Raw genomic sequence first — 26046 nt, forward strand, 5'->3', positions numbered from 1 at the left:
AATCTAACGTGGGAATCGCTGGCATGCAGAGAGCATGACATGACAGCATTTTTGCAGGATTTTTCAAAGAAAAGTTGCATGCTGAATACAGGCATCATCAAGTACAAATATCTGAGTTCTGAAACCTTCCCTGGAGGAGGGGCTGGGCAGGAAGGAGGGAATGCAGCAAAACGCCCTTGGAGAAGTGAAATTAGTGTGTTTTTGTAGCACTCTTGGGCACTTGTTAAGTGTGAAATTCTAAGAGCAGAGTTATGTATTTTTGCCTTTCTCCTGGAGATTTAATGCTTTTTTGGACTTTAAAAAAAGCAATTTTTGAAATTCCATGTTTTGCAGAACAGCTGGAGTGATACAGAGGATACAGAAAAATAACAATCTGTCTACCAAACTTTCATGACTAATCCATTACTTTATGTTTAAAATAACAATTAAAAAATGACTTGAAGAATAGCTTGTTGATTTCTAAATGTGTTAATGCAGCTTAGCATATAAATTTACAAAAGCAGATAAGACCCTCATGAAGAAGCAGCCTCGTAATGATAGCAATATATCTGTGAGACAGTGGTAAAAAAGAAATGTCTTTAACAAAGCTAATTTTTCTTCTTTCCTAGGTGTATCTGTATTAATAAGATCCCTTCTTATTTCTTCTAGGCACCAGTAACAGATGTGCAGTTTGGCCCTATGAGACTTCATCAAGATCAACTTCAGGTAATACAACAGTTCAACCTGAAGTCTTAATTTCTAAAATATCACAGATGTTAGCTTAAAATTTATGGCTAGATTTTTTGAGTATAGAGATCTTCACAGAGCATTTTTTGTCAAGTGATAATGTGCACTTAACAGATTTTTATCATGTCATTCTCTGTGATATCCTAAAAATCCTGCCTAACATTTTTCTCCAAACACCTCTCAGCTCATAAAAATAGAGCTATCTGTAGTTCTTTCTGTTATCAGTTAGCTTCTAATCAATTTAGTGTGTGCCTTGTTTTGTATTTTACTGGTAATAAATTCTTGATCAAAATCTCATCAAAATGATACTAAGCCAAATGTCCTGTCAAGGTCTATTACACCAGCATTACTACTAGCATCAACCAAACCTGCAATATCATCACAAAAGATATGAAGTGAGCTTGGCAAAGTATGTTTTTTTGTTATTTATTGTTAACTGGCGTTAATTCATCCTCCTTTATCTCTTTATTAATAAAGGTCTTATGTCAGTTGTCCCCGTACTTTGTCTGGGATGGGTATGAGGTTTGCAGATACATGACTCCTTTGGACTTCCTCTGCAAATTCTCCTGTATCCCAAGGCATACTGAACCATTAATAATCCAAGATGTTTCTCAGTCAGTAATTACAAAACTCCTGAGTGAAAGTAATCTGGACGTGATAATTTGAAAATGTCTATCTTCAAGAACTGCGGTTCAACATCTTCCTGAGCTATTGTCCGAACAGACAGTAATATCATCGAACATCAGATCTTAGGACAGCCTCGTGCAGCTGTTTGCCAAGTATAAATCAGAAACATTCCTCAAATATTTCTGCCTCCTTTATTGCTACTAATGATTTTATTGCTTTTGTCCAGTCATAGGCCACTCTAAAATTCTACCAGTTTATCCTGGTAATATAGCTGGCAGGTATGAGGGAAGAAGTTAGACAGCATCACATTTGTGCCTAGTCCATCATACAACTCAGATCTGCTGGCTTTCTGTGCTATTGCTGAAAACCATTCTTCCACTCTTAAAGAATGTTATAAATTAACTTCACTAAATATAGTCCAAGCTATGACATGTTTTTGCAGACAGTTTTGCAGGTTGCTATAGAATGAATCTGAACTAAATGAGTACAAAGTCCTTCATTCTTACAAAAATATGCACTACATGGAAATGTTAAGATTTACTGGTAGACATTCCACCAACCTGGTCCAAAGTGTAACCAGCACTAGAATTCCTACAATCACCCAGAAGATAAGCGGCAGAGGGATGGGTGTGAGTTACACATGCTCCACGTTATTGTCTGACCAGAGCATATATCTAAGTGTGGTTTGATCAAATTACTGAAAGATTGGTGTCTTGGGACAATAGACCAAATGCTGGTTTAATTATCCATCTCTCCCAAAAGGCTGCGTATACTGAGTCATCCACAAAATCAACACTAACATAGCTCTATAGTCTGCCATTCTGTGTATTCTTTCAGGCAAAAGAAGTTTTCTCCTACAAAATATTATCTTGATGCAAAGCACAATAACATCAATGAGAGTCTTCCTTAGCAGACTTTATCTTCTGTACCGTATTCAGTCTAGAATTTGAAATACATTTTAGAAGGAATTGGGCCTTATCATACTTTGAGTATGTAGGCATTGTATTGATTTTAAAAAGGCTCAGAGATTAACGTTATTGGGAATTACACAGCAAGTTAGGACAGAGCAAATACTGGCTCACAGGTCTGACTTCCAGTTCTGGATTTGAACCGTGGTCATCTCCTTCTGTGATATAAGGAGCTCCCATGGCAAGCTTTGCATAGGAGTGACATGGGGTTGTACTCCATATACCAAGGTACTGTTTATGATTTCAATCTTGCATGAGTTCATCTTGACCAGCCTGTCTATAGTTTCCAGAAACCCTGCAGAGTGGGCTGCCTCCAGTACTTTGGGGAACTAGAATGAGATGAAAAGGAAAGCACATTTTTCATCATGCCGTTGAAGCACCGTTAAATGTTAATTCACATGAGGTGAAGCATGGCATTTTTTTTTCTGGAATATGATCCTGGCAAGAAAAATAAAACCCAAGAAAATGGTTGTATGTGAGACAATTTCAGTGAAGAAAAGTAGACTTGCTGTTACTTCATGTACACTGACTGAAAAGTAGGCATCTAGACTCAACTGATTGCCTAAGCTCTCTTTGTAGCTAATGACGAGAGAGTCACTTCCCAAACTTGTTCATCCCGTATGGATATAAATGACTCTGGCAGACTATTTTATCAGCTTGAAACACCCTGTATACAGACAATTATAAAAAGCAATAGTCTGTAGAAAGCAATTCTGTTAAAAAAAATGGATTAAACCTTGGAAGTGGCTTTAAAAAACATGTTAAGAACAGGCAAAAGTAACAGAATCTACTGTATACGTAAGACTTGTTTGTAGTGATCACTGCCTGTCTTTAACCCAGGTACTTTTAGTGTTTGCCAAAGAAGATAACCAGAGTAACGGGTTCTGTTGGGCATGTGAGAAAGCTGGATTTCGATGTAATATTGCCAGGACACCTGAGTCAGCACTAGAATGTTTTCTTGATAAACACCATGACATTATCATTATTGACCATAGACATTCCAGATACTTTGATGCAGAAGCATTATGCAGGTAAGCACCATTTCAGTGTACTTAATGCTTAGCTATATAGTTAATGCATCATCAAAGCTTTTTGCTTTTCTATGACCCTTTTATAATATATGTTGAATGTTGATATTTTTTGGGGGAGATGTCTGCTGGCAGCATCAGATAATGTTACCTCAGTGCTTTGCATCTGATAGCTGCAGCATTTTTGGTTGTGTGCTAGGATATCTGAAGCTCAATCTGGCTTGGAGCCACAGTGTACAAATTTCTTGCTGTAGTGAACCGTGGTTTGGTTTTTGGGTTTTCTTGTTGTTGTTTGTTTGTTTGTTGCGTTTTTTTTTTTTCCCCCCCAAATACCTGGTTCCTTGTTTGCACATTAAATTAACTGCAAAGATTGCATGTGCCACCAAGCAATTTAATGAATACATTCACTTCATTAGCGTTCTGAATTTTTTGAAATGTCACTTGCTGTTGAGTAACTCCAGATGCAAATAGGCGATGTTTTGTGTGCACGTTTCCATACCTACAACATTTGAAAATCTGTTATGAAGAGCAAAGTTGCAAACTGATTCAAAAAATACTTCACAAACTGCTGAAAAGTATGAAAAAAGGGGAAAAGGATTTGCCTTTCTGAGTCTCTCCACAGAGACTTGACAGGCAGCGGTGTCTTGCTTCAGTGACTTTCCAGTGAAATACCCCTTGGGAATGTGTCTAGACTAAGTAATAGTCTGTGGGGTGGGGGTGGCAGGGTCAGATTATGTACCCTGGGTGAGCATGGTGGGTTCGGGGCACTGGGACAAAGGATCTTCTTGCTAAACTAAAGTAACTAGATAAGATCTTTGTCAGGCAAAAACTAGGTATCAGCGCTGGTCCCCTTGTTACATTTTTACCATTCTGTCCCAGAATAAAGTAAAATGCTCCTTAAACGAGTGAGGCCAAGTCCTTCAAACAAGTCCATTATGTGCCGTTTCAGAGGGCAGAATTTTTGCTATTCCCCCACTGAGAGTATTTGAGGTTTAGATTAATCTACATTTTCTGTGCCTTTTTTCATGGAGTCTCAGATATTGCTAAATTTATTCTCCTTTCTTAGTGGTCTGGCAGGCTTGGAATTTGATTTTTGTTCTGTTGTTAAACCATTTAAAAGAGACATTTTAAGAAAAGTACTGTGTGAAGATTCTGTAAAGTCATGTTTTCTGAAATGTGAACTTAAAAAAATGTTAAATTATTTGCTTTTTATTTAAAGGTCTATCAGAACAACAAAACCGTCAGAAAATACAGTCATTATTGGTGTAGTACGAAGGTAAATACTCATATCTTTACTTTCACATGTGATCAACAAAATGTAAATCTTATCATTGTAAAAGTAAATACTACATTAAAAAACTTGAATTAGAACTTCTTAATGTGCTAGTGATAATGTGTTATGCCATGTAGAGTTTTCACCATCCTTGACCACAGGATTGGGACAGGATTTTTGATTTCTACTTTTTACTAAAGAGGTCTCACTTTGGGTTTGGTTTTGTTTTATTTTTGTTTTTTCCCCTCTCCTGATCACTGCAGGTTTTAGGAGTATGTTTCAAACAACCTCTGCAACTTCATGTACAGAACTGTGGAACTGCCTCATAGATCTGTATCTTGGTATTAATAAAAATAACAGTTTGAACCTTTCTTGATCTGTCTTTCAGTCTGATTAATCTCAGCACAAATAGGAGATCTGTTGAGTTACAAAAAAAGATACAGAGCAATTTGATCAGTACAAAGTAACATCTGATCATAGAAGTTTTAAAAGTAAAATAGACTATATTATGACATCTCAGTAAGCAGTGCATATGCTTTTTTCTTCCTCCTCCTCCCTCTGAAAACATTACTTATATATCATAAATTAATGTAAAAGTAACAAAAATGCAATATACTTAATCTGAAATGAAATAAATGGAAGATATTTTCCTCAAAGTACAATTTTGGGAATGTCCATTTCTCAGAAAACATTGATTCTGAAAACCAATTCTGAGGTGTTGAAATTTCCCATTAAAAATCCTATTTTTCAACACCATCTCTAGTGAACAAAAGGCCCTAATTAAACATTTCAAGGGATTCCATTGTGAGTATCATCTTCAAAGTTTTTATGCCAGGAAGTCTTCTGACTATGGTAGCCATTGCTTCTACAGTCAGAATTGTCTCTCATCGGGCTAACACAAAAGAAAAGAGAAAAAAAGGAGCAAAAGAGCAAACAGTAACTCAAGAGTTGCTTCATGTACATCAGAGAGAGAGACACCTGTGGTTCTGTGGGCCAGCAGTTCCTTTCAAAAGTGAGGAGAGCTTGGAAGCTGGGCTTGCTGACTCACAATTAGGAAGTTGCTCAAAAGGGTTTTTTCCCTGCAATTCATTTTTGTCTTTTCAAAATGTTTGCATTGTGTGTTGGGACAAGATAATAGCCCCCTGCAGTGACAATATCTCAGAAGCTTGAGTTCTCAAACTTTTCAGATGTGTCTAGTATCCCGGTCTACTGGAAACTTCAGAAGCGAGTTTGACGTCCACTGGGACTGAATTGACCACGTCAAGTTCCCATGTGCTAAACACGAGCGTTCTGGAGTCACCATTTAGAAATTCACAGACAGAGAACTTCCACACATTTCCTTTCTTGCTGCAAGAAGCATATTTGTGAAAAAGCCTGACATTTAGCCAATAGCATATGGAGGGTCGTCTTAATTTTCCTGCAGTTCAGTTTGTTGGGTTTTGGGTTTTTTTTTTTTTCCCTGCAGAATGCTTCTGGGAGGCAGCATTACCAGATAGCTGGCATGAGGAATGGGGAGGTTTTTCTGGCAGCTGCCCTTCTCTCTCTGCTTAATCTTGGGCAAACCTTGTACTTTTAGTAGGCATCATTCTCTTCATGCGTAAGAAACAAGTGCACAGAAAACAAAAAGAAGAGGTGCCATAAGATCCAAAATTTCACATATAAATAAAAGCTATTGTGCCATCTGCTAAACCTGACCAGCTTCCATCTGCTCATTTACAGAAACTTAACATAATGGCCTTTCTTCCAGATTACAGCCATACATTCACATATGTTGGAGTGTCTTTTAACAGTTAGCATAGCCAAGTTTTTCAAAATTACTCAGAAACCTCATTTTAGGAGTGTGTCATCCCAAAGTGACCTACCAGAAGGCACTGGGTAGGCAACACTAGAAAATCCATCCTCATTCAGGCATCTTGAGTTGCCCACCTAAGATTTGGTACGCTCGGATAACACGTCATTTCTTAAAACTTTGGCCATGTAGACTTTCAAGTGCATCTTTGACTAAGGACAGCCCAAACAACAAAGAATCCAGTACTGAAAAAGAAGGAATAGTCTAACAATCTAGCTAATTAATTTGTTTTCTTGAAGCATTAGTTTTTTGTGATGTAAGCAGCTCATTACATGCAAAAAGTAAAATAACATTTTGGCTTATCCATGCCAAAGATGAAAGCTTATAAAAATCACAAAAAAAATGTTTTATTCATAGATCCTGTAAGGATCTAGCCATATTAGCCTTTAGTGTGACATCTGGGGTCCAGGTATGTCAATGGCTTGTTAATTTGGGTCTCAGCTGATTACAGAAATAATCTCTGACTTTATCATCCTTCTTTAAAAGGCATGCTGATCGTGAAGAGTCATCAATATTGCCCCTGATCTCTGCTGGCTTCACAAGGGTATGTATATGTTACACTCCACTAGGTTGCTCTGACATTTCAAAATTGTCATGCAAGAAACTATCCAGAAGTTGGGCTGTCAGTGACCGTTTGTGTCAGTAATCCAACCTGTAAATCTTGTTCATGCTGCTCATTCTTATGTATATCCCTATTCTGAACTACCATACACCAGTAGAATTAGAATAATGCTGACTAAGTAGGTGGACATTCTCAGGAATATAAGAAGTGGTGCTGAGACTCTTCCACTTTATACATTTATTTCAGAGTAAGTATATGATGCTCTGCTTGAAAAGTTGACATTGACAAAATTGACTAGTGACTGTAGCAGAGCCAGAGAGCAGCTTGCGATGAACAACAGAATGTGCTGTGGGAAATCTCTTCTATCAAATGCCAATTCACATCTGTAAACAGGCTTCAGACGCTGTCAAGTGCTATTATCTATTGTTTGGAGGCACCTGAAAAGTATTACATTGAATCTGTTCCTTGGCAACTATTCCAATTAAGCAGGAAAGGTGCTTATTAGTGTGTCAGTTAAGTGGATTCCTCATTGCATTAAGCTGACAACGGAACAAAACTGTGCATGATTTACAGTGTGATTCAGAGTATTTGGTTGCATGCTCACCAGATTTTTTGCTATCCCATCACAATCCATTTGCACCTATTTGCTTATTTGTAGTAAGGTCCTAATACAGGAAATGCTAGAGCCTGAAAATAATTGTACTTACGTGTACAGAGTCATTCCAGTGGGCCCATAAGTAATCCAACACAGGTTCTGAATTATTTATGGATCAGAGCCTTGGAGATGGGGCTAATGGCAAAGTGTAGAAAGTTTTGTTTAGCAGCCTTGATGTGGTGGCTTATCTTTGATAATCAATCCTCCCTCCCAAACTGTCAGTGTCTGTGGCAGTTTAGCATGAACAAAGATTTAACATTCAGACTCATACCTGGTAAATATGAGATGTTTTAAAAAAACATCAAAGATGCTGAGGTCATTGCTATACAAGCCCCCAAATGAGTAATTGTATCCAATGGCAGGTGTATTTGTCAGGAAGTTTCGCTTTCTTCTATGTATACAATTTGGGGTATTAGCAGTTGGAAACTCATAATAATCTCAAATTTTCATGACTTGAGACACAACTTAATTTTTTCACTTATTTTAAATAAGTAGCATGAAAGCATATAACTTCATTAAAAGTAGATTATTTTATATATTGATCATGCTGACAATCACGGAGAATAAACAGAATAGTTGAACCTCATTGCCATGAGGATCTGTCACCTTCTCAAAATGTAGTACCCTGAATAATTTTATTAGTCCTAGAAAATAATCTTCTTATGTTGCTTGTGTAACAACATGTTCATTTTTGGCATATCTACTCCTTTTTAGTTCTTGTCAAGTAAAAGAAAACAGAACTTCATACTCTTGAGTATGGAAATGTGTATTAATGAAATGTTTCTAACTTTTTATTTGCAGAGATATGTAGAAAATTCTAATATAATGGCCTGTTACAATGAGTTAATTCAGCTGGAATTTGGAGAGGTGCAGGCACAATTCAAACTAAGGTAATTTTACCAAAAACATTATCTACAAAAAAATGCTAATTCATTCACATCCTTAAAAGAGTATTTATTTTACTGTACTGTAGTTAATTATAGAATGTCAGTTGAAGAAAATATGTTAATCATTAAAGTACAACTTTATTCAGTATGGTGTTGCAATACCTTATTGTCATATACGTGGATTAAATTTAATCAGATGCCTTTTTTTTTTTTTTTTCTTCCAGGGCGTGTAATTCATTATTTACAGCATTAGAGAAAAGTCAAGAAGCCATTGAGATCACAAGTGAAGACCATGTAATACAGGTTTGTTCCAGTTATTTTTGTAAGTATAGAAGATTGCTCTGTGGACTGACTGTATTTTATTTCATCCATTATTACATTTACTCTTTCTTACAGTGCAAGAATCTAACCTAACTTAATGGTTCTAAAAAGATTGGAGTGAGTATAGCTGTAGAGTAGAATTTTCTCCATTTAAAATATCTTGCATAAATGAAGTCAATTTTAAGGGAGATTGTTGTTTCTGAATGAATAAGGATTTACTCTCTTGTTTTTATTTTTTGTAATGATTCTTTTATATCATAAATGAATGCAGCCACTGGCTTGTATGCATTCTTTTCCAAAAATACTGTGTGTTAATTTGATGCTCTTGAAAAGCAAATCTAATTGATGTTCTATTTAAATAAAGGTAGTACACTTTTTTTTTCCCCCCTTAAATCAGATGCTGTTTGATGCATCGGAATTCTTGGGCCAACTATTTTTGAATGTAATCCTCTCTTAAAAATTTATTTAAAAAAGGGAAAAGAAATTGTGCTTAGGTTTGCAGTCCTGAAAAACATCATCTTTACAAGCGAGTTAGTTTCATCCCTAGCTATGAAGGCTGTGAGGAGTGATTTTATTATCAGTAAAGAGCTTGAGTCTAAGCCTCTGGGAGTTATAACATGCATATAAGTTGTACCCTCTTGACCCAAATCTTGACAATGGCAATTTCATTGAAGGATGTGCCTTCTTCATCCATTTTACAAAAATAACAGAACACATCATGAAGTTGTTTTAAATATGTTTTTTCGGACGAGATTTTGTCCCTCTGCTGACAGCCCCAGAATATGAGAGTCCTGGAGCTCCAGCAGGCAGGGCTTTCTCACACAGGGGGGGAACCTTTTGGAAGGAACCTTTGGGGGGAACCTTTAGGAGCAGAGGGCATCCAGTGGCACCCTTTTCATTCCTCTCATATTGAAACATTGTAAGTTGTGAGGCATTCAGATGCTGTTCTGACAGGACCTGTGTCTGTAACTCAGCTAGCGAGAAGGTCATGAAGGTGTGGGCTATGGGTACCAGTCTTCCGTTTTGCTGGGGCCACAGAATTGCAGCGAAACGCAACATTCAGTTCAGAGAGAAGGTTGCTTTATTAGATTCCACTTCTTCCAGTCTGCTTGGCTGGGCTTTGCCTGGACAGGGGAATATTGGTTGGCCCTTACACACAATAAGATGATGAATTTGTCAATAGATAAGGTTAATATTCCTATGGTATCCCACCATCTAATTTGTGATTTTTAGGAACACTGTGGTAGGTTTGAGGTTTATAGGTTTGAGAACTGACAGAGCTCATTTTTGGGGGATTTATGTTGTCTGTCTAAACTCTGTGGATATGTAATACTCAGCTGTTTCTATAATTTCCCTCACTTTGCTCACATGCACACACTCTGCACAACTCTTCTAGCATGGACATTCCTGTTTTGCTTCACAAAGAAAAAAATGTAGGCATCTCTCAGGAGCAGTACATACAGAGATTTATTTCAGGCTGGGAAAGAGATCCCTTGGTTTAGCAAATAGAAAAAAAGGGATTCTGTTGTGCTTTAAGTATTCTGTTGAATGTTTTTTTGTTTGTTTTTATTTCACAGTACGTCAATCCTGCTTTTGAAACAGTAATGGGCTATCAAATTGGTGAACTAATAGGAAAGGAATTAACAGAAGTGCCTATAAATGAAAAAAAAGCTGATTTCCTAGATACTATTAATTCCTGCATAAAGATAGGAAAGGTGAGTAATGACATCGTATCACTTACCATTTGCTACCTGTAAAAGTTATTATTGTCCAGGGATGACATATGATGTAACTTGCAGCTTCACAGACACGTAGCATTTGCAGCTTTCTTACGCAAACAAGAAGAGGAAGTAAAAAAATGCTCATTTTTTAAGGGCTTCTTTCTCTTTTCTTGCTTGGAAGAGGTACGTGTTTTATGAAAATAAGTGACTTGCTGTGTTTCTTTATAATATATGCTGTACGTAGCAAAAGGTATGGGAATACCAAAGAGAAATGGGATGGATGCACATGTTATCCAGTATGATGTAAATGAGAAAAGAACCATGTTGAAGTATTTCAGCATGAAATGTGGAAGCTGATTTGCAAGTTCAGAATGTAAAAATATCAGAAGAAACATTTGCAGTATCACTTGAGAGTGATAGGCAGTGTTGCCAGCTGCCAATATCTTTTATTCTCTAATGACATGGGAGCTGTCTAATGGATTTCCATTAGAAATGTTTGTTGCACCAACAAAGTGCATGAGGAAGTGCAGCTGGCTTCAAGGGAGGTCATTACAGAGAGACATTACTGTTTGCCTGGTAGCTGCTTTGGGACTCTTATGGGAGTAGCTCCAGTGTTCCTATAGGCAGGTGCTATGTTCCTTTAGGACCGTTGTGGCTGCAGTGTGAGGATCCATCTAGGAGCTTTCATTTGCATTTTGACAATGAGATGTGAATGCTTCTGATGTCATTGAACATGTCATAGTACCTTATAGGAAGAAGATCATGGAGGTTACACAAAGAGATTTGAGAATTGCTGTGTTTGTAGATGTGTCATGGCCCATGCTCAGACCTGAGTCAGGATAGCTAGGTGGGTCATACTGACTGTCTGCAGGGAAGCAGCATGCTATTGACACAGAGCAGGGAGATGCTAAAATGAATCATGGCACTCTGTGTATCTAGGCAGTGATGCAAAAGCACCGATGCAAAGTTGTGCTGAGTCATACTCTGTAAATCAGGGTACTAACACAAGCATTCATCAACAAAAGCTGCACTGTAGCAGGGTGCAGATTGCATGTGCATTTCAACAGGAGTGTCACTCATTTCTACATGTATTGGCCTTTTGGAAGAGATCCCAGTAATAGACAATAGCTTGGATTATGGTGCTTCACACTTCTGTTGCCTGACCAAAATTATTTCAGTAAATGTGTGTAATACAAAACTGATGTTAGGAGGGAGTATTTATTAAGTTATAATTCAAATACATTAGATGTGTCAGGCTTTAAATCCACAACATCAATTCTCAAGATATGAAGTGATCAAATTTTTAACATTTTAGTGATAAAGATGTCTTTAATAACGGAAATATATTTTACTCTATGAATGATAGAAATCTAACCCTAATCCATCACTGTCCTTGCACTTATTTTTCTGCTGGCTCTAGGACTTCCAACTGTGAGGGCTAATGAAATGCTACTTATTTAAACCTGCCTGTCTTGAACAGCTTAAGCTGTTTTAGGTGGATATATTCTATTTATGTTTTTCATATTTCCCTTTGGAACATCTTATAGTATGCAATCTATGTAGCCTTACATTTACATATTAATAGAAAAATGAATTGCAAATTAAATTCTTACAGGAAGTATTTGCGAGTAGAGGTTAACCGTGCAGAGCAACCTTTGAAATACTGCAGCCTTTTGAAGGTGCTTTAGTTTGAAATCGTTTGTGTCAAGATCTTACAGCATTTTCAAAGGTGCCTAACTTGTGTCTGGATCATTCTGACATGGTCTGTATGTTGTTTTCAGGCTTGAGATTTCTTTATATCCTACATTTAAAAGACTGCTTCCCATTATGATAGGCTATATATTGGCTACTGTAGGTTATAGCATACCAAAAAAGCCAACTGTCTACTACTGTGATGTTCTTCTGTCAACAGGTTTGGCTTTTCTGTTTTGAACAAACATGGTAATATACAAAAATAATAGAGAGCAAGATTTTCTGATCTTCAGAAAAATGTAAGCTGTATAAAATCTACCTCTAGTGTTTAAATGGAATTTAGGAAGATGAACTCTTGCAGCATTTCCCCTCTTGTGCTGACAAACAGCGCTGTGAGCAAGTTTAGTATATCCAAACAAAAGTTCATAGGCATTATACACAAAAATTGCTAATTGCATGGTACATAGGGATTCTTGGGTCAGGATGTTGTTTCTCTTAGCAAAAAAAAAATTTCTGGAAGTTCATTTTTTGTTACCACAGCTGGCTGTAATTTGCAAGAAGCCAGCATTATTGAAAGGCATTTTCACCCATCCATACTTGAGGAGTTAAAAAAGTTGTACTTTCTTCATTCTTCTGTTTCATTATTCAAATTACACCCATTAAGATGAAACGTGCAATTCTGATTAGAATTCTTGCTGCCTCTGATCTCTGAAGTTTGACACAAAGCTCTTTATCTTAGTTTCACTTTTTCTGAAGTGAGATGGATAGCTATCAATAAATCAGACGAGATATGCAATTCCTCTCACTCCTTGGGAATTATTTGCAAGATAACAACCTTTACAGAGGGGATGGGAGAGCGATCACGCTCTACGATAAAGGTCTGTGGCAATTCCTTCCTAACTCAGCCTTACTTTCTGTGAGATTGTTTCATGACATCTTGTGTTTATTTTGTTTTGCTCTGTTTTCTACAAGTAGCTTGCTGAACTTCACTGTCTAGTGCAAGAAGCCCCAATCTAAAAGGAAGGCCGAATTGGGGGATTACTTACTATGCGTGTATAAATGCTCAGTGGATAGATGCATGCCATGGCCTTCTTAATGAAGTTTGAAACCTCAGCATTGATTCACTCTATAAAGGGTGAAACCTTTTTTTGTACTGTGTATGGTTTTTACTCTGCACTCAATCCCAGCACGCCAGGCCATGCAGAAGTGACTGATCACTGTACTTGTGTGGCTGTAATGTAGACATAACGATGAGCTCGACTGACAGCACATCTTGTGAAGTAGCTCTTCTCTGTTGGATTTCTGACAGAGGCTCTGTGAGAGAGCATATGGTGTTCCTAAAATATGTTTAAGTAATGTCCCTGGGAGAACTTCACCTACCAGCAGGAGTTTGGCTTGGACCTCCTATTTCTCAGAATTCTGCTGACCTTTTCCCTCACACATTTCCTGCCACAGTTTCACAGGTTTTAGAAATTCACAAGTTGAAAAATCGATCTGTTGACTAATAAGAACACATTAGTGAATAACCTGTCTTGAAAAAGATGCACTTTCAATGTGGGAATTATCCAGTCTGTACCTTATGACTTCACCCCTTTGTGCATATTCTGGTTTATTACCTGGGTTAGAGATCGATTACTCATCTCTGCCTCATCCTGGTTGTCAGGAAACTATTGATATGCATACTTTTAATTATGAGAGCATTGAATTTTCTGATGCTTGCTTTATCTTCATTTGTATTCCTCATGCAGCTCACAGGAGAAGATATTATGCTCACTTCACAATTTGCTATGCACAATTCTTTTCTCCGACAGATCCTCGGAAAAGCCTTTCATATTTTTTTCTGCACAGCCTGTCACCATGCAGCTCTCTGTGGGCTGGAGACTTTATTTGCTGGCTTCATCAACATAAATGCAAAACTGTTCTCTCTGTACCTGTGCTCTGGCCTGCTTGACTGCGAGATCTGTCAGTCTAACATAAATAAATATGTATCATGTGCCTCATGAAGGTATTTTCACATACGTTTGTAAGATCTGATCTACAGTCTGTTGAACTCAACTGAAAGACAGCAATTGGCATGGGTAGTTTGTATGCAATATGGAATCAATTATTTATTAATCGCTTGGTATTTATTAGATGCCCAGCTCAAAATATGCATCTATTAAAAAAGACCGCCGACAACTGTTCTAGGGATGGAAATGTGTAGGCAAGATTGTAAATCTTGCCAGCTGTCAGGTTACAAAAGACTGGCTCTGTTGGAAGGTTACTGGCCTCTGTGCTGCTGCCAGAAATGAAAGGAGGAGACCCCAGGTTCCCAAATTTTGCTTTCCCTGAGTTTTCCTAAATAGCCCTGTGAGGGGGCAACTCTAGTCCAGGCACCACACGCGAGGGGAGACCCGGGGAGGTCCATCAGTGTTGTGGTATATGTCTTTGCTGTGGTATTTGTAGCACAGTTTGAGAAGCGGCAGCAGCGTGGTGAGGGAATTGGGAGGGAGCAACAGGTAAGGGGCCCATGCCCTGGCGTGTGCTGAAGCCGTGTTTAGCCGTGTCTGCGTGTGTCAGCATGGGAGCTCTCCTACTTCACAGAGTGGGTGTGGGCTTCGCTGCAGGGAGGTGGTTTGGGGCTGGGTGTTACACCATGGTGCTGCCTTCTGGATTTAAAATCTCTAAATAACAAAAGTGATTGTTTTAACAGTATTTCATTTAAAAGCACGTCTTAAACAAAGGAGAAGGGACATTTCCTAAGTCTCATTGAAAGAGAAAATGAAGCTCTGCACTAGAAAGAAATGTCTCATTTCCAGAGGAAAAAAACGACTTCTCACTGCAAAATGAAAAATTCCTTTCCACCCTTTTTTTTCCCATTTATGAATTTTATCAAAAAACAATTATACTGGCAGTGACAGTCTGATACTTCAAAAATTGTGTACTTAAATGTGATCCTGAAACCAGAGTGCTTTTAGAGAGGAAGTCAGGAGATGGGAGGCAGAATCCAGTACCTATTCTACTAAGCTCTCTTTTGCTTTAAAAAAGCCAGGGTAAATCTCTGCCGCTTTTTGAGACTGAACTGACAGTGTGGAAAGTAAATGTGCTAGGATACCAAAGCGCTTTTAGTCACAGATATATTTGATACTAACCAGTGATAAGACTTCCCAACTCTGCAGGAGAGATGATGCAGTCCAGAAGTGAAGGCGGTCAGGTCAGCATAATGGTTTCTCAATGACCTTCCTGTCCTGGGAGGGGAGTCAATGCAGTCAGGGAGAAGTCAGGCAGGTCAGCATAGCAGTCCCAGCCACGTGGTGCGTGGTCCTGGGGCAGGGCAGGGGGGTACCCTGCACTGTTGGAGCCTGCGGGCACTCCTGGAGCCTCTGCAGGACTCTTGCTCCAGGCAGGGGCTGGTCTGAACTCTTGCTCTTGTGGGGGTCTTTGCCAGGTCTCCCCCCCCAGTGACCCCCAACACCACTGAGGTAGGATTGGGAAGAGAATATGCGGTTCCGATTCCCACAGCACCTGAGGTTTGGCTGTTGCTGTCAGGGCACTCACAGCCTGCCCCTCTGGACGTTCTCCGTGCATTGACAGCAACACAGTGACCTACAGGTTAGTTACAGGGGAGAAATTTGAGGGTAAGCACAGTTTAACCAGTCCTGACTGGTTTTGTATTGTAAGACAGCTTTCAATGAAAAAAGGTATGAAGCCACAGCTTCTTTTCCTGTTTTGTCTGAACTTTCTTCCACTTGAATTCCTTTTTCAGGAATGGCAAGGAATGTACTATGCGAAAAAGAAAAATGGAGATAGTATACAACAAAATGTGAAGATACTACCTGTCGTCGGACAGGGAGGGTAAGTATGAAAGCTAAAGCCGTGATTTAGGTCTGAATCAAGGCTTGGTTTAGAGTTCAGTTGCTTTCAGCAGACATTGGATTATCCTGTTACTGAGTATAAAGGAAATTTATGCAAGGAAGGGAGCCTCAGACCTCTGCATTTAATTCCTTGGGGCAAAATCAACTTTACATGCTGTGTGCAGGGAAAGTGAAATTCTCATTCTCCCCAAAAAGGAGCCAAGATCCAGATGTGCTCACTTGTGACTCTTACTCTTCTAATACTCCCTGAAGTGCAAGTGCACGCTCCTCTCTTTCTGTGCGTTGTGTTGGGCCCACCAGGACCTATGTCCTGTTCCAGTGTGCACCTGTGCTATGTTCCTCTGTGCTCACCTACTCATGGCTGTTGCTGTGTCTTTATGTGATGAGGTCACTGTGTGCTTTGATCCTGGTCAAAATTCAAGCATGTCTTGATTTTTGTGCAACTCCCACTTGGTCCCCAAATAGAGCATTTGGAGCATACAGGTATATGTTAGTTATTGGTACATTTCTGATGAGTCCTTCTATACTATATTGGGAAAGAAAGTGGATCAGATTGCATGCAGTAGTAGTTTCAAAGCCCTCTAAGGCAACACGAACATTAATTAAAAGCACGGCATATTATCTTCCAGACTTGGCTGAGATAATAGTTTAGAAAGGTGTGTCTTCATGAAGGAAAGGCCAAATGCAGCTTCTTTGTGCAGTTACTTCCTAAAAAAAGTGTTTTGGGTTGATTTCGTCCCTGGAAGTAATTCACGTTCTCTACTCTCCATCAATAGAGTGAAAACATATTTTCAGCTTAGGACGCCAAACTTGTAAAACCAATATGTATTATATACATCGCTACTTATGGAACAGTCTAAGCCCATTTGAAGCTGGCTCAGAAAGTTTCCTGGTAATCAAGGGTGTAGTTTTCAGTTTGGTTGCTCTATCCCTAAATCCTATAGAAAGTTTTGATTGTTGGACTGCACTGTTGCATGTTTTGCATTTATATCATACCTGAAACATCGTACAGTAGCTGAGAAGAAAGGGGGGGGAGGGGGCAGAGAGAAAGAGGAGGGGACAATCTTTGCAAAAGATGCTTCCATTTTGTATTCCCCATCACGTGCAGAACTGTGGGTTTTTTCCATTCCCAGTTGAGCTGTCCTGCCAGAACAGGATTTGTCCTATATTAATTTGCTGCTCTTGCCCATTTTGTATATCAGCACTGAATTAGAGACGAGGTTTGGATGGGAATTAACACACTGTTTTTTGCCTACAGAAAGATTAGACACTATGTGTCAATTAGTAGACTGTGCAATGACAACAATAAGGTAAGTGAAAATAGTGCTATGCTTGCTTTAGTTTGAGCCCTAAATATTACAAAATAATGGGAAAGTTCTGACTAACTGGATTTCTCATACTAAATTGCAGGCGGAGAAGACATGTGAACGTGTTCAGGCTGAATCTCAGACAGGTATGACACATCTCTTCTGTCCTAATAAGTGGAGAATGTACCTGGGGAAAGAACAAAGCCCGTTGTTAGTGATCTGACTGAAAACCACAGTCGCACAGGACAGTCTGAACAGTACTATTTAGCTAGTGATAAGCTGGGAATCCAGCTCAAAAGTCAGGAAAATAAATACAAGCCCTCTCTACCTGCCTCATTTGTTTTAGAAGTGATATAAAGCAACCCACCCTTGAAAACACACTAATAGGGCCCCAAGTTGGTATTGTGGTATTGCTGGATTCAGTGTCACATTTCAGTTGTAGGTAGTGGATCCCTGTAACAAAATTAGAAATAAGAAGGATGCTGTCTAGTCATCATGTTGCTGTGGCTGGTCTATAGCTAGCGGCATGTATGTTTGCATTGCTTTTAACTGTATCGTGGGGTATTTGCATGTGGGTGGAAATGAGGATGACCAACACTACCATTTGCCCTCATCCCACATATCAACACTTCAATTAAGACATCCTTGGCATCCATGCTGCAGGTACTTGTTAATTGTAGCCTTGGTAGCACAGGTTATATCCACTGGAGTCTGTAAGGGACCAAGGATATATTGCCTAGTTTGCTAGTGTGTAGTCTACTTTGGTCCACCAGTTCTTTGTGGCAGTTGTTACTTGAGTGAACTCAGGTGTGTTGCACAAGTTGTGTTTGCAACTACAATTGTGTCACTGTGTCGAGAGAGGAACTTTTCCCTCCACATTGGTAGATCCCTTCTGCAAAAACACTTAGGCATGTTCTGCCAGAGAGCATGACTGGGTTCATGACAGTGTAATTGGGCAAGAGTTTAAAAAGGAGCTTTCATTGGCTCTGATCTGCTGAAGCATTGTGGTAAATGTCACTCAGCTGCTGTCAGGCTTTCTCTGAGTTTCAGTTCCTTTAACATACATCTCGGGCACAACTTAATGTCATTGTACAATATAATTTTCTCCACAGATATTCAGACTTGCAGACACAAAGACAGGAGGAAAGGATCACTAGATGTCAGATCCACAACATCACGAGGGAGTGATGGTATGTTAAACAAGTAGATTTTTCTGATTTCTATATATATTCAGATTTTTATGTGCATACACACATACACATACAAATAGAGGTCAGTATGTATGTGTATATATACACATAGACACATGAATAAAATAGCAAGTCATCAATTCATGAACAACTTTACATTTGTCCAATAGCCCCATTTTCTTCTCTTGAACTACTTTGACTCTTTTTTTGAACCAGTGGAGAATGGAAGGCTATCATCTACCATCCTGCATGGAAGACCTCATGAGATTCAGCACAGATACAATGCCACAAAGTACAAATGGCAAACTCTAAGCCTAACAAGCTATTCCATTTCTTACTTTTTCTCTTGATAAAAATACGAAGATAATTTTTTTACGAATTTTGTTTTCTTTTCACTGTGTTGTATTTTGCTCCATTAGATCAACCCAAATTTGATAATGAGTCACATATTCAAAACTGTTGCTGATACTTACACAATTTTGTTAAAGCATATACCATTACAGTCTTGGCAGCATACTCTAGTGAAACATGGAAGTAGGTCTGTCGCAGTGAGAATACAATCATGCTCCAGTATAGCAAAAATAGCATTGATTCTTCTTCTTCAGAGCTGCTCAGCACAGAGAGTACCAGAGATGTGTCTGCATTTTATAGGTAGCACAAAATAATTATCCAGAAAAACCCCATCTTGGCCTTTTCTCTACAGAACTAAAATTGCTAACTGATATAAAACATTTGTTTTTCAATTTCCAATGAATAATAGGCCAGAAGCTCTGCTGGTTTGATTTGGCATAGCTATCTTCACTTCAGAGGAGCTTCACTGATTTACCTCAGCTTGGAAGCTGACTCATTATGACTTGTCATGTTGCATCAGGCAGCAAAAGCAGATATATCCTGTAATAACCTAAGTGCCTGTGCCTGCTAGTTTATACACACACATCTGTATAGTCTTTTAACTGAGTTTTTAACTGCATATTTTAATTAGTTAAAATAAAAAACCAAAGCCATGATTTTGCCAGGCTGTTACAGCTACTTATCTCTAATCTGGGATATCAGTGGTTCAGCAAGCATCTCTTTGCACCTGTGTGTCCCCATCATAACAAGCATGTGTATGCATTCTGCAATAGATTGCCTCTGAAGGGCACAGCAGGGTAAGCAGTTCAGAAAATGAATCAAGATTTATTGGCTGAATCCTCTTGTCATGCCTTGTTGCTGAAATCAGGATACAGACTCTGCTTTGTATTCCACATAGGCAGCTCACAAAGGCGGCACTCTTCTATGGCCAGGATACATTCCATGACTATTGAAGCACCCATCACCAAGGTAATGTGCACTGTCACTACCTGTTGTCAGTTGTGCTGTACTAGAACATGGGGGCACAAGGCTCCAGTACTGCATCCAGACTGAGGAGCAAGGTGGCACTGGCCTCTGGTGCAACTTCTCCCATTCCACCTGCCCACTGGTGGAGCTCCAAAAAGCCAGATGGTCTGAACAAAGTTCTCCCAAGCCTGCTTAGCAGAGTGCCCTCCATGTGGTCAGCCATTGCATGATCCTTTTTAAGGACTTTTGCCTATGTGAAGGAGGGACTAGAGTTCCTCCTTCTTACTTACGCATTGTAAACTGCCTTTTGAAACTGTTCAAGGATTTGGCAAAAATCAGCTCTTTAATAAATTGAGAGAGGGAAATGGGAGAAGGTTATATTGAATCTATTTGGAGACATTTTGAGGCTGTGCCTTGAACAGGAAAGTCATTAATAAGACTGCTGTCTTTAAGGCCACGATCTTGTTCCCAGAGTCAGTAGCAAACATCAGTGTTTTATTAACATCCCTTTCATTTTGATTCTCCCACATGTGGATTAAAGTTGTAGATCTTGTTTATTTGCTATGAGTTTTCCATAGTAATTGATGAGTGTCTCTGTTCTTTCTTAAATCACTTCTAAATTCAAAACATGTCTAATGCTAAACTAGGTAATAAACATCATCAATGCTGCACAAGAAAGCAGCCCCATGCCAGTTGCAGAAGCTTTAGACCGGGTTTTGGAGATTTTAAGAACCACTGAATTGTACTCTCCACAACTGGGGACAAAAGATGAAGATCCACATACAAGTGACCTCGTTGGAGGGTTAATGACAGTAAGTACATACTGCCACAAACAGCTGTTGATTAATGTTCCACTGCCTGATTTTCCCAGTTACTCGATCTTTATCATCCAGCATATGCTCTGCCTCTACAATGCCAAATTTTCAGGAAAAACTGCATGCCTCTCTTCATGGATTTTTTTTCCCCCTACATTAATAACATAGCTCTGAAAATGGGAAGAAAATGGACTAGTCCCTTTGAAGCATTAGTTTTGCTAGAAACGGAAAGGAAAACCAATTCTTTTTTCAATGTTATTCATTCTAGAAAGGTCTAGATGGAGAGGAAGAAAGAAACATAGCTAGACACTTCTGTTTACTAATTAGGATTAGAATGCCATGTTTTGGGGGCTTTTCAGTATGTAGAAAGAATGTGTTTTCAAAAGAATGCAAAAGATACATTTTTGTTGCTATTTCTTGGATTGTATTTGTACCCGTAGAGACTCATAGAAAGATCAGAGTGCTTTGAGCTGGAGACATGAATGTTCACGTATTAAAACACAATCATGCTCCACAGAACTCATAATTCAAATAAATAAGGCAAGAAAAAGACTGAAGAAGGCTTGTATTATGTTGTTATGTTATGAAAAGAGGAACGGGGGCATTGGAAAAAGAAGCGTTGTACCCGAAGTTGAACAAAGGGCACATAGCAAAGCAAGAATTGAACCTAAACCTTCAGAGCCTGGAGTCCGACCCTCCTGATAATAACTAGATGAACTTGGATGAATGTTACCTGTGCCTTAAGGATATGTCTTCCCGTTAGTCTGTAGGTTGCATATAAAAGGCTATCTCAGGAAAAAATTTGACAGTGTGTTGGATGCAAAAAGGCTCACAAGATGTGAGCTTTTCAGAGATGTCTCTGGGCTATTATAATTTCATGCTGTAACTATCAAGAGGCCTTTGCAGTATCTGTCAGAATCTTGAAACAGTTTACATATATTTTTGCCTTTTAAAATACCATAGCAAATATCTAATCGGGAGAAACATATGAGAGACTTCAAGAATTCTAGAAGACCTGAATGGTTCATATAGGGTTGAATTTACTAACTCAGTAGACAAAATATATTGTTACCTTAACTGTAAAAGTGTAGGAAGAATGTTGATACATATAATCATTAGAGGCTCAAAGTGAATCTTTTCTCCTGCTGAATACACACAGTCCATAAACTCAGCTGTTTTCTCCTTTTTGTGGATTGTTTATTCTTACATACATTTGTATTCTGACTGTATTCAGTCCATGGTCCCAGAACATGTAGGTAACAATACTGCAAAATACAAAATCCTTACTAAAAAAAAAACCCAAAGGCTATGGAGCAATAGAAAGCCTGAGGAAATCCATTTCAGAGCATGAGGGTATATGGTATAGTATGAGTTTTAAAATGATCTGGGAGAAACATTTTTCCAGCAAAGCGTCTGTTGAGAACAGAATCATATTATTCCATTTCATGTTCAGAAGTTATGTCTGAGTAGCGGAACAAGTAGTAGGTTATTGGATTTGAACTCTCAAGCAGAATTCATGATGGGAAGGGCAATTGGAGTTCAAAGATGGATTTGCCAGATACAATTACACCTGCTATTTCAACTCTTAAAAAACTAATCTTTCATTCTAAACAATAGACAGCATCTGGTGTCCTAAATATTTGTGTCGTAGCAGTGCTATTGAAGAGTCACTGAGCCAGTTATAGGCGTAGTATCCCTTTCCTTTTAAATCACAGAACTCCAGACCATTTTACTTACAAATCTGAAAATAAAAACGAGATATAACAATTCTTTTAAGTGCAGACATTGCATGTTCAGATATAGCATCCACATTTATTTCTGCCGTACTTTGGGTACATAACATTGTTAGTAAGGTGCATTCAGAAAGATTTTTTTTTTTAAAATAACTGGTTTTTTACATCATGGGATAAACATTAATGTGCAGTAACTAACAGCTGTATACATCAAAAGAGCAAGCAGGATTTGGGCCACAGCATTTAGAATTATGAGCTGAAAAGTAAACATTAAATATATCATTCTGTTAGTTTTAATCCTTCGTCTCAGTTTGCACATCTAGGCGTCATGCCAGAATTAAGCCTAGGAGGCACTGAATTGCAGAATAAACAAGCATACATTCTTTTTCGATGGAAGGGAAGCCTCAGAGTAATTTGTTGCTCTGCAATCCCAGCAACAAATCACAAGATTCTTACACTGCTGAGGTGACCTGATCTACCAATACCAAGGGGAGGAGAGCAGAAGCATGTCTCCATCCATTCCCTCCCACCACCCACCTTTGCTTTTTGATGGGAAGTATGTGGACATACCATGTCTGGTTTCTGGCACACATCCAGAACCTCTGTGTGTGTTGTCCAGACAAAGGTGGATGTGAGGCTGTAATTCCAGACCTCCATCTGCACCTGAGAAATTTTGAGTTTTTACCTATCTGAGTTCATATTGTATCCCATATCTTGCAGTTTCTCATCCATTATGAACTATATGTAAAACAGGCAAATCTTAACAGTACACACAAATAAGGGAGAGGCAGCTTTGATGACTGTGACAGGTTGCAGTCAGGCTTCTCTAAAGTCATTGTGCTACTATTTGGTGTCATCATCTTATAGACCTTTTGTACAATACCCTGCATTTAACTCTCAACTTTTATTGAATAGGACGGTTTACGAAGATTATCAGGGAATGAATACCTATTGTCAGCAAAACGTAAGTTTTGATTTGGTGCTCACTGAGATATTAAAACATGTTAAGAAATTTAAGAAACAGGGGAAATGTGATCAGATGTTCTTTTTTATAAGCATTGTTTGATTTTGTTTTAGTTTTATTTATAAGCATTGTTCTGCAGCGTTACTGAGCTTTATAGAAATGAGAGTTGCCAGGCCTTACTAGAGAAAAGAAAACATGTACATTAAGTAAAAGTATCTCAGGGTTATTAATAGTGATCTGCAAATATATTCCTCAACAGAAACTCATCAAGTTGCTGGCAGTTTGATCTCTCCAATCTCCCTCAATGACATACCCCCACGGATAACACAGGCAATGGAAAATGAAGAACACTGGGATTTTGATATCTTTGAACTTGAGGCTGCCACTCATAAAAGGTCAGTGAACTCAAGAGCTCATAAATTGAAGTTGCTGAAAACTGATTTAAATGTCATCCTGTAATCAGCTCTTTAATTTCTCTATCTGTGCTTTTAAAATGGAATTACTTTCATATTCAAAGTAAAATGTTAGAAATTTTCTCATTGTCATTTCTAGTTGTGTATGAACCCACTAAATATCTTCTGTTTCATCATACACTATTTCCTGCAGATTCCCAGTGGATATAAGTGAAGATTATATATCTTTGATATGGTATAATAACAAAACAACATCATTTTAAAAGCCTTCCCTTTCTGATCTCAATAATAGAAAAGTTCCACAAATCAAATTGTTGTCTTGTGGGGATTCAATTCAAATTATGACCAACTACACACAGAGTCAACATGCTGGTCTTAATTTGATCAGTTGATACAGATCATGTTTTATTTTCTCTCCATGTAATTGGGTAATTTTTATTCCTAAACAGTTCAAATACAGCTTTTCAGCAGAATTCCCATTGCCTTTCTCTGGGATTAGAGGAAGGTCTTTATTCTAAAGTCTTGGCAGGCTGCATTTTATGTATAAGATTAATCTTAACTGAAGAATATTTACTGATAAAAAGTAGGGCATACCAATTTCCATCACAGAAGTTTTCAAAAGCAGCTCAGCAGTTTTGATAGACTGTGCTTCGTTAGTAGCAAATGCTCCCGCTAAGACTGTAAATTGATCTTTCTGTTTAAATCCTTTTTTTACTTCCTGATGCCTATCAAAAGTTCTCCTTTGGGTCTAGTTTCATGTATCGTGCTTTGTCTTAGCTTAAAACTTCTATGAGATGCTAATTTGGAGGCTAGATCCTGCAATGAATTGACTATCTTAAACCCTTGTCAAAATCCAAGATCCATAAGAGCTTTAACAGGTATTCAAAAACAATGTCTAAGAAAGGTATCAGGCATTTAGTTAACATATATGCACTTCATTTTTAGACCATGGTTTTATGAGCCAAAAAAAGTGGGAAAAAATCAGTTTTTTATTCTTCTTTAAAGTGATTGTATTGTAAGTAACAAAATTTGCATCCAGTTACTTTAGGGGTTTTTTTGCTTTGCTACATTTCCATTTCTAATGAAGTGCTATAGATACAGTAATTAAAAAAAAAAGTCAAAACATAGTCAGTCTGTGTGATTTACAACATTTAATATGCACATTGCAGTAACTTAAGAATTAATTTTCCCAGCCAACATGCATGAGATCACCAGATAGGTTTCTCTGTTCTTATTGATTTGGAGAGACCACAGAGGGACAAAGGAGGTACTTTGTTGCCTGTCAATAAAGGCAACTCATTTATTAAGAGAATTAAAGTGATCTTCAATGAATCACAAATATGAATATGTTATTAGTATTGTCTTCAAGTCCAAGCAGACATATGGTAGTAAAGCCAAGATAATTCATTAAATCTAAGCTTTAGTGCATTACAGTTCAGTGACACAGAAACCTGGAGAGACCTTTGTCTGAGAGTGCTACGTGGGGGAGATTAAAGGGGATTTAACTTTAGTATATTATGATTCTAGTATATGACACAGTATTGTTGAGTGTTTTTGCCAAAAGATGTACATCCAACTCTAAATGACCTCAGCAACTCTAAATGACCTCACCTCACCTGTCAGGTGCAGCTAAAAATCAGAGTGCTTGATGCACCTGGAATCAAGCAGCAAAGTGAGATGCCAAAATAAGGGTTTAAGATCTATTTTTAAGAACCCCCATTTGAAAATACTTACCACTATACCTGTTCTTCTTAAGCAAAAAATGTATTGGACAAGAAAACAGCGATATTAACTGGGTTCGAAAAAAGGCTAGTGGACTAAAACTTTTTTTTTTTTATTTGCTCTGTTAAACATATTGCACTTTCACAGCTTTCAGATTAAAAATATTCTGTACTGCTGTTGTGATCTTCATTCACCTGCCAGTCATCTGGGTTTAAATTGTGCAGTTTGGCCTGGGAGAAGCAAGAATACTGGAATACAGTGATGTTGGCTATTTTTGGAGACAGGTCTCCGACTCGGTTAGCCTGAAGGTTCATCTGGCCCTTATAGTCTTCTAGAAATGGCATACTCTGGCCCGGTCATTTGCTTCCAGAATACCTCCATCTCTCATCCTCTATTGCATGCAAAGTCAATGAGCAATGGAA

At 38.3% G+C, this 26046-nt stretch overlaps 1 protein-coding gene across 5 annotated transcripts in view; it reads left to right on the forward strand.

Annotated features, from left to right (window-relative positions):
* The window catches only part of LOC142411735 (high affinity cAMP-specific and IBMX-insensitive 3',5'-cyclic phosphodiesterase 8A-like), a 142931-nt gene that overhangs the window by 92029 nt on the left and 24856 nt on the right, over positions 1-26046 (forward strand). For all 5 annotated transcript variants that reach the window (XM_075506140.1, XM_075506139.1, XM_075506138.1 and 2 more), the window contains exons 2-16: positions 649-705; positions 3162-3352; positions 4569-4625; positions 6958-7015; positions 8490-8578; positions 8800-8878; positions 10474-10611; positions 16055-16143; positions 17422-17473; positions 17574-17616; positions 18583-18660; positions 19910-19980; positions 20625-20789; positions 23441-23489; positions 23749-23884. In XM_075506140.1, coding sequence (XP_075362255.1) covers positions 649-705; positions 3162-3352; positions 4569-4625; positions 6958-7015; positions 8490-8578; positions 8800-8878; positions 10474-10611; positions 16055-16143; positions 17422-17473; positions 17574-17616; positions 18583-18660; positions 19910-19980; positions 20625-20789; positions 23441-23489; positions 23749-23884 — 1352 coding nt within the window. The remainder of the gene's footprint in view (positions 1-648; positions 706-3161; positions 3353-4568; positions 4626-6957; positions 7016-8489; positions 8579-8799; positions 8879-10473; positions 10612-16054; positions 16144-17421; positions 17474-17573; positions 17617-18582; positions 18661-19909; positions 19981-20624; positions 20790-23440; positions 23490-23748; positions 23885-26046) is intronic.

The sequence above is a fragment of the Mycteria americana genome, chromosome 6 (genome assembly GCF_035582795.1).
Source record: "Mycteria americana isolate JAX WOST 10 ecotype Jacksonville Zoo and Gardens chromosome 6, USCA_MyAme_1.0, whole genome shotgun sequence".
NCBI lineage: Eukaryota > Metazoa > Chordata > Aves > Ciconiiformes > Ciconiidae > Mycteria > Mycteria americana.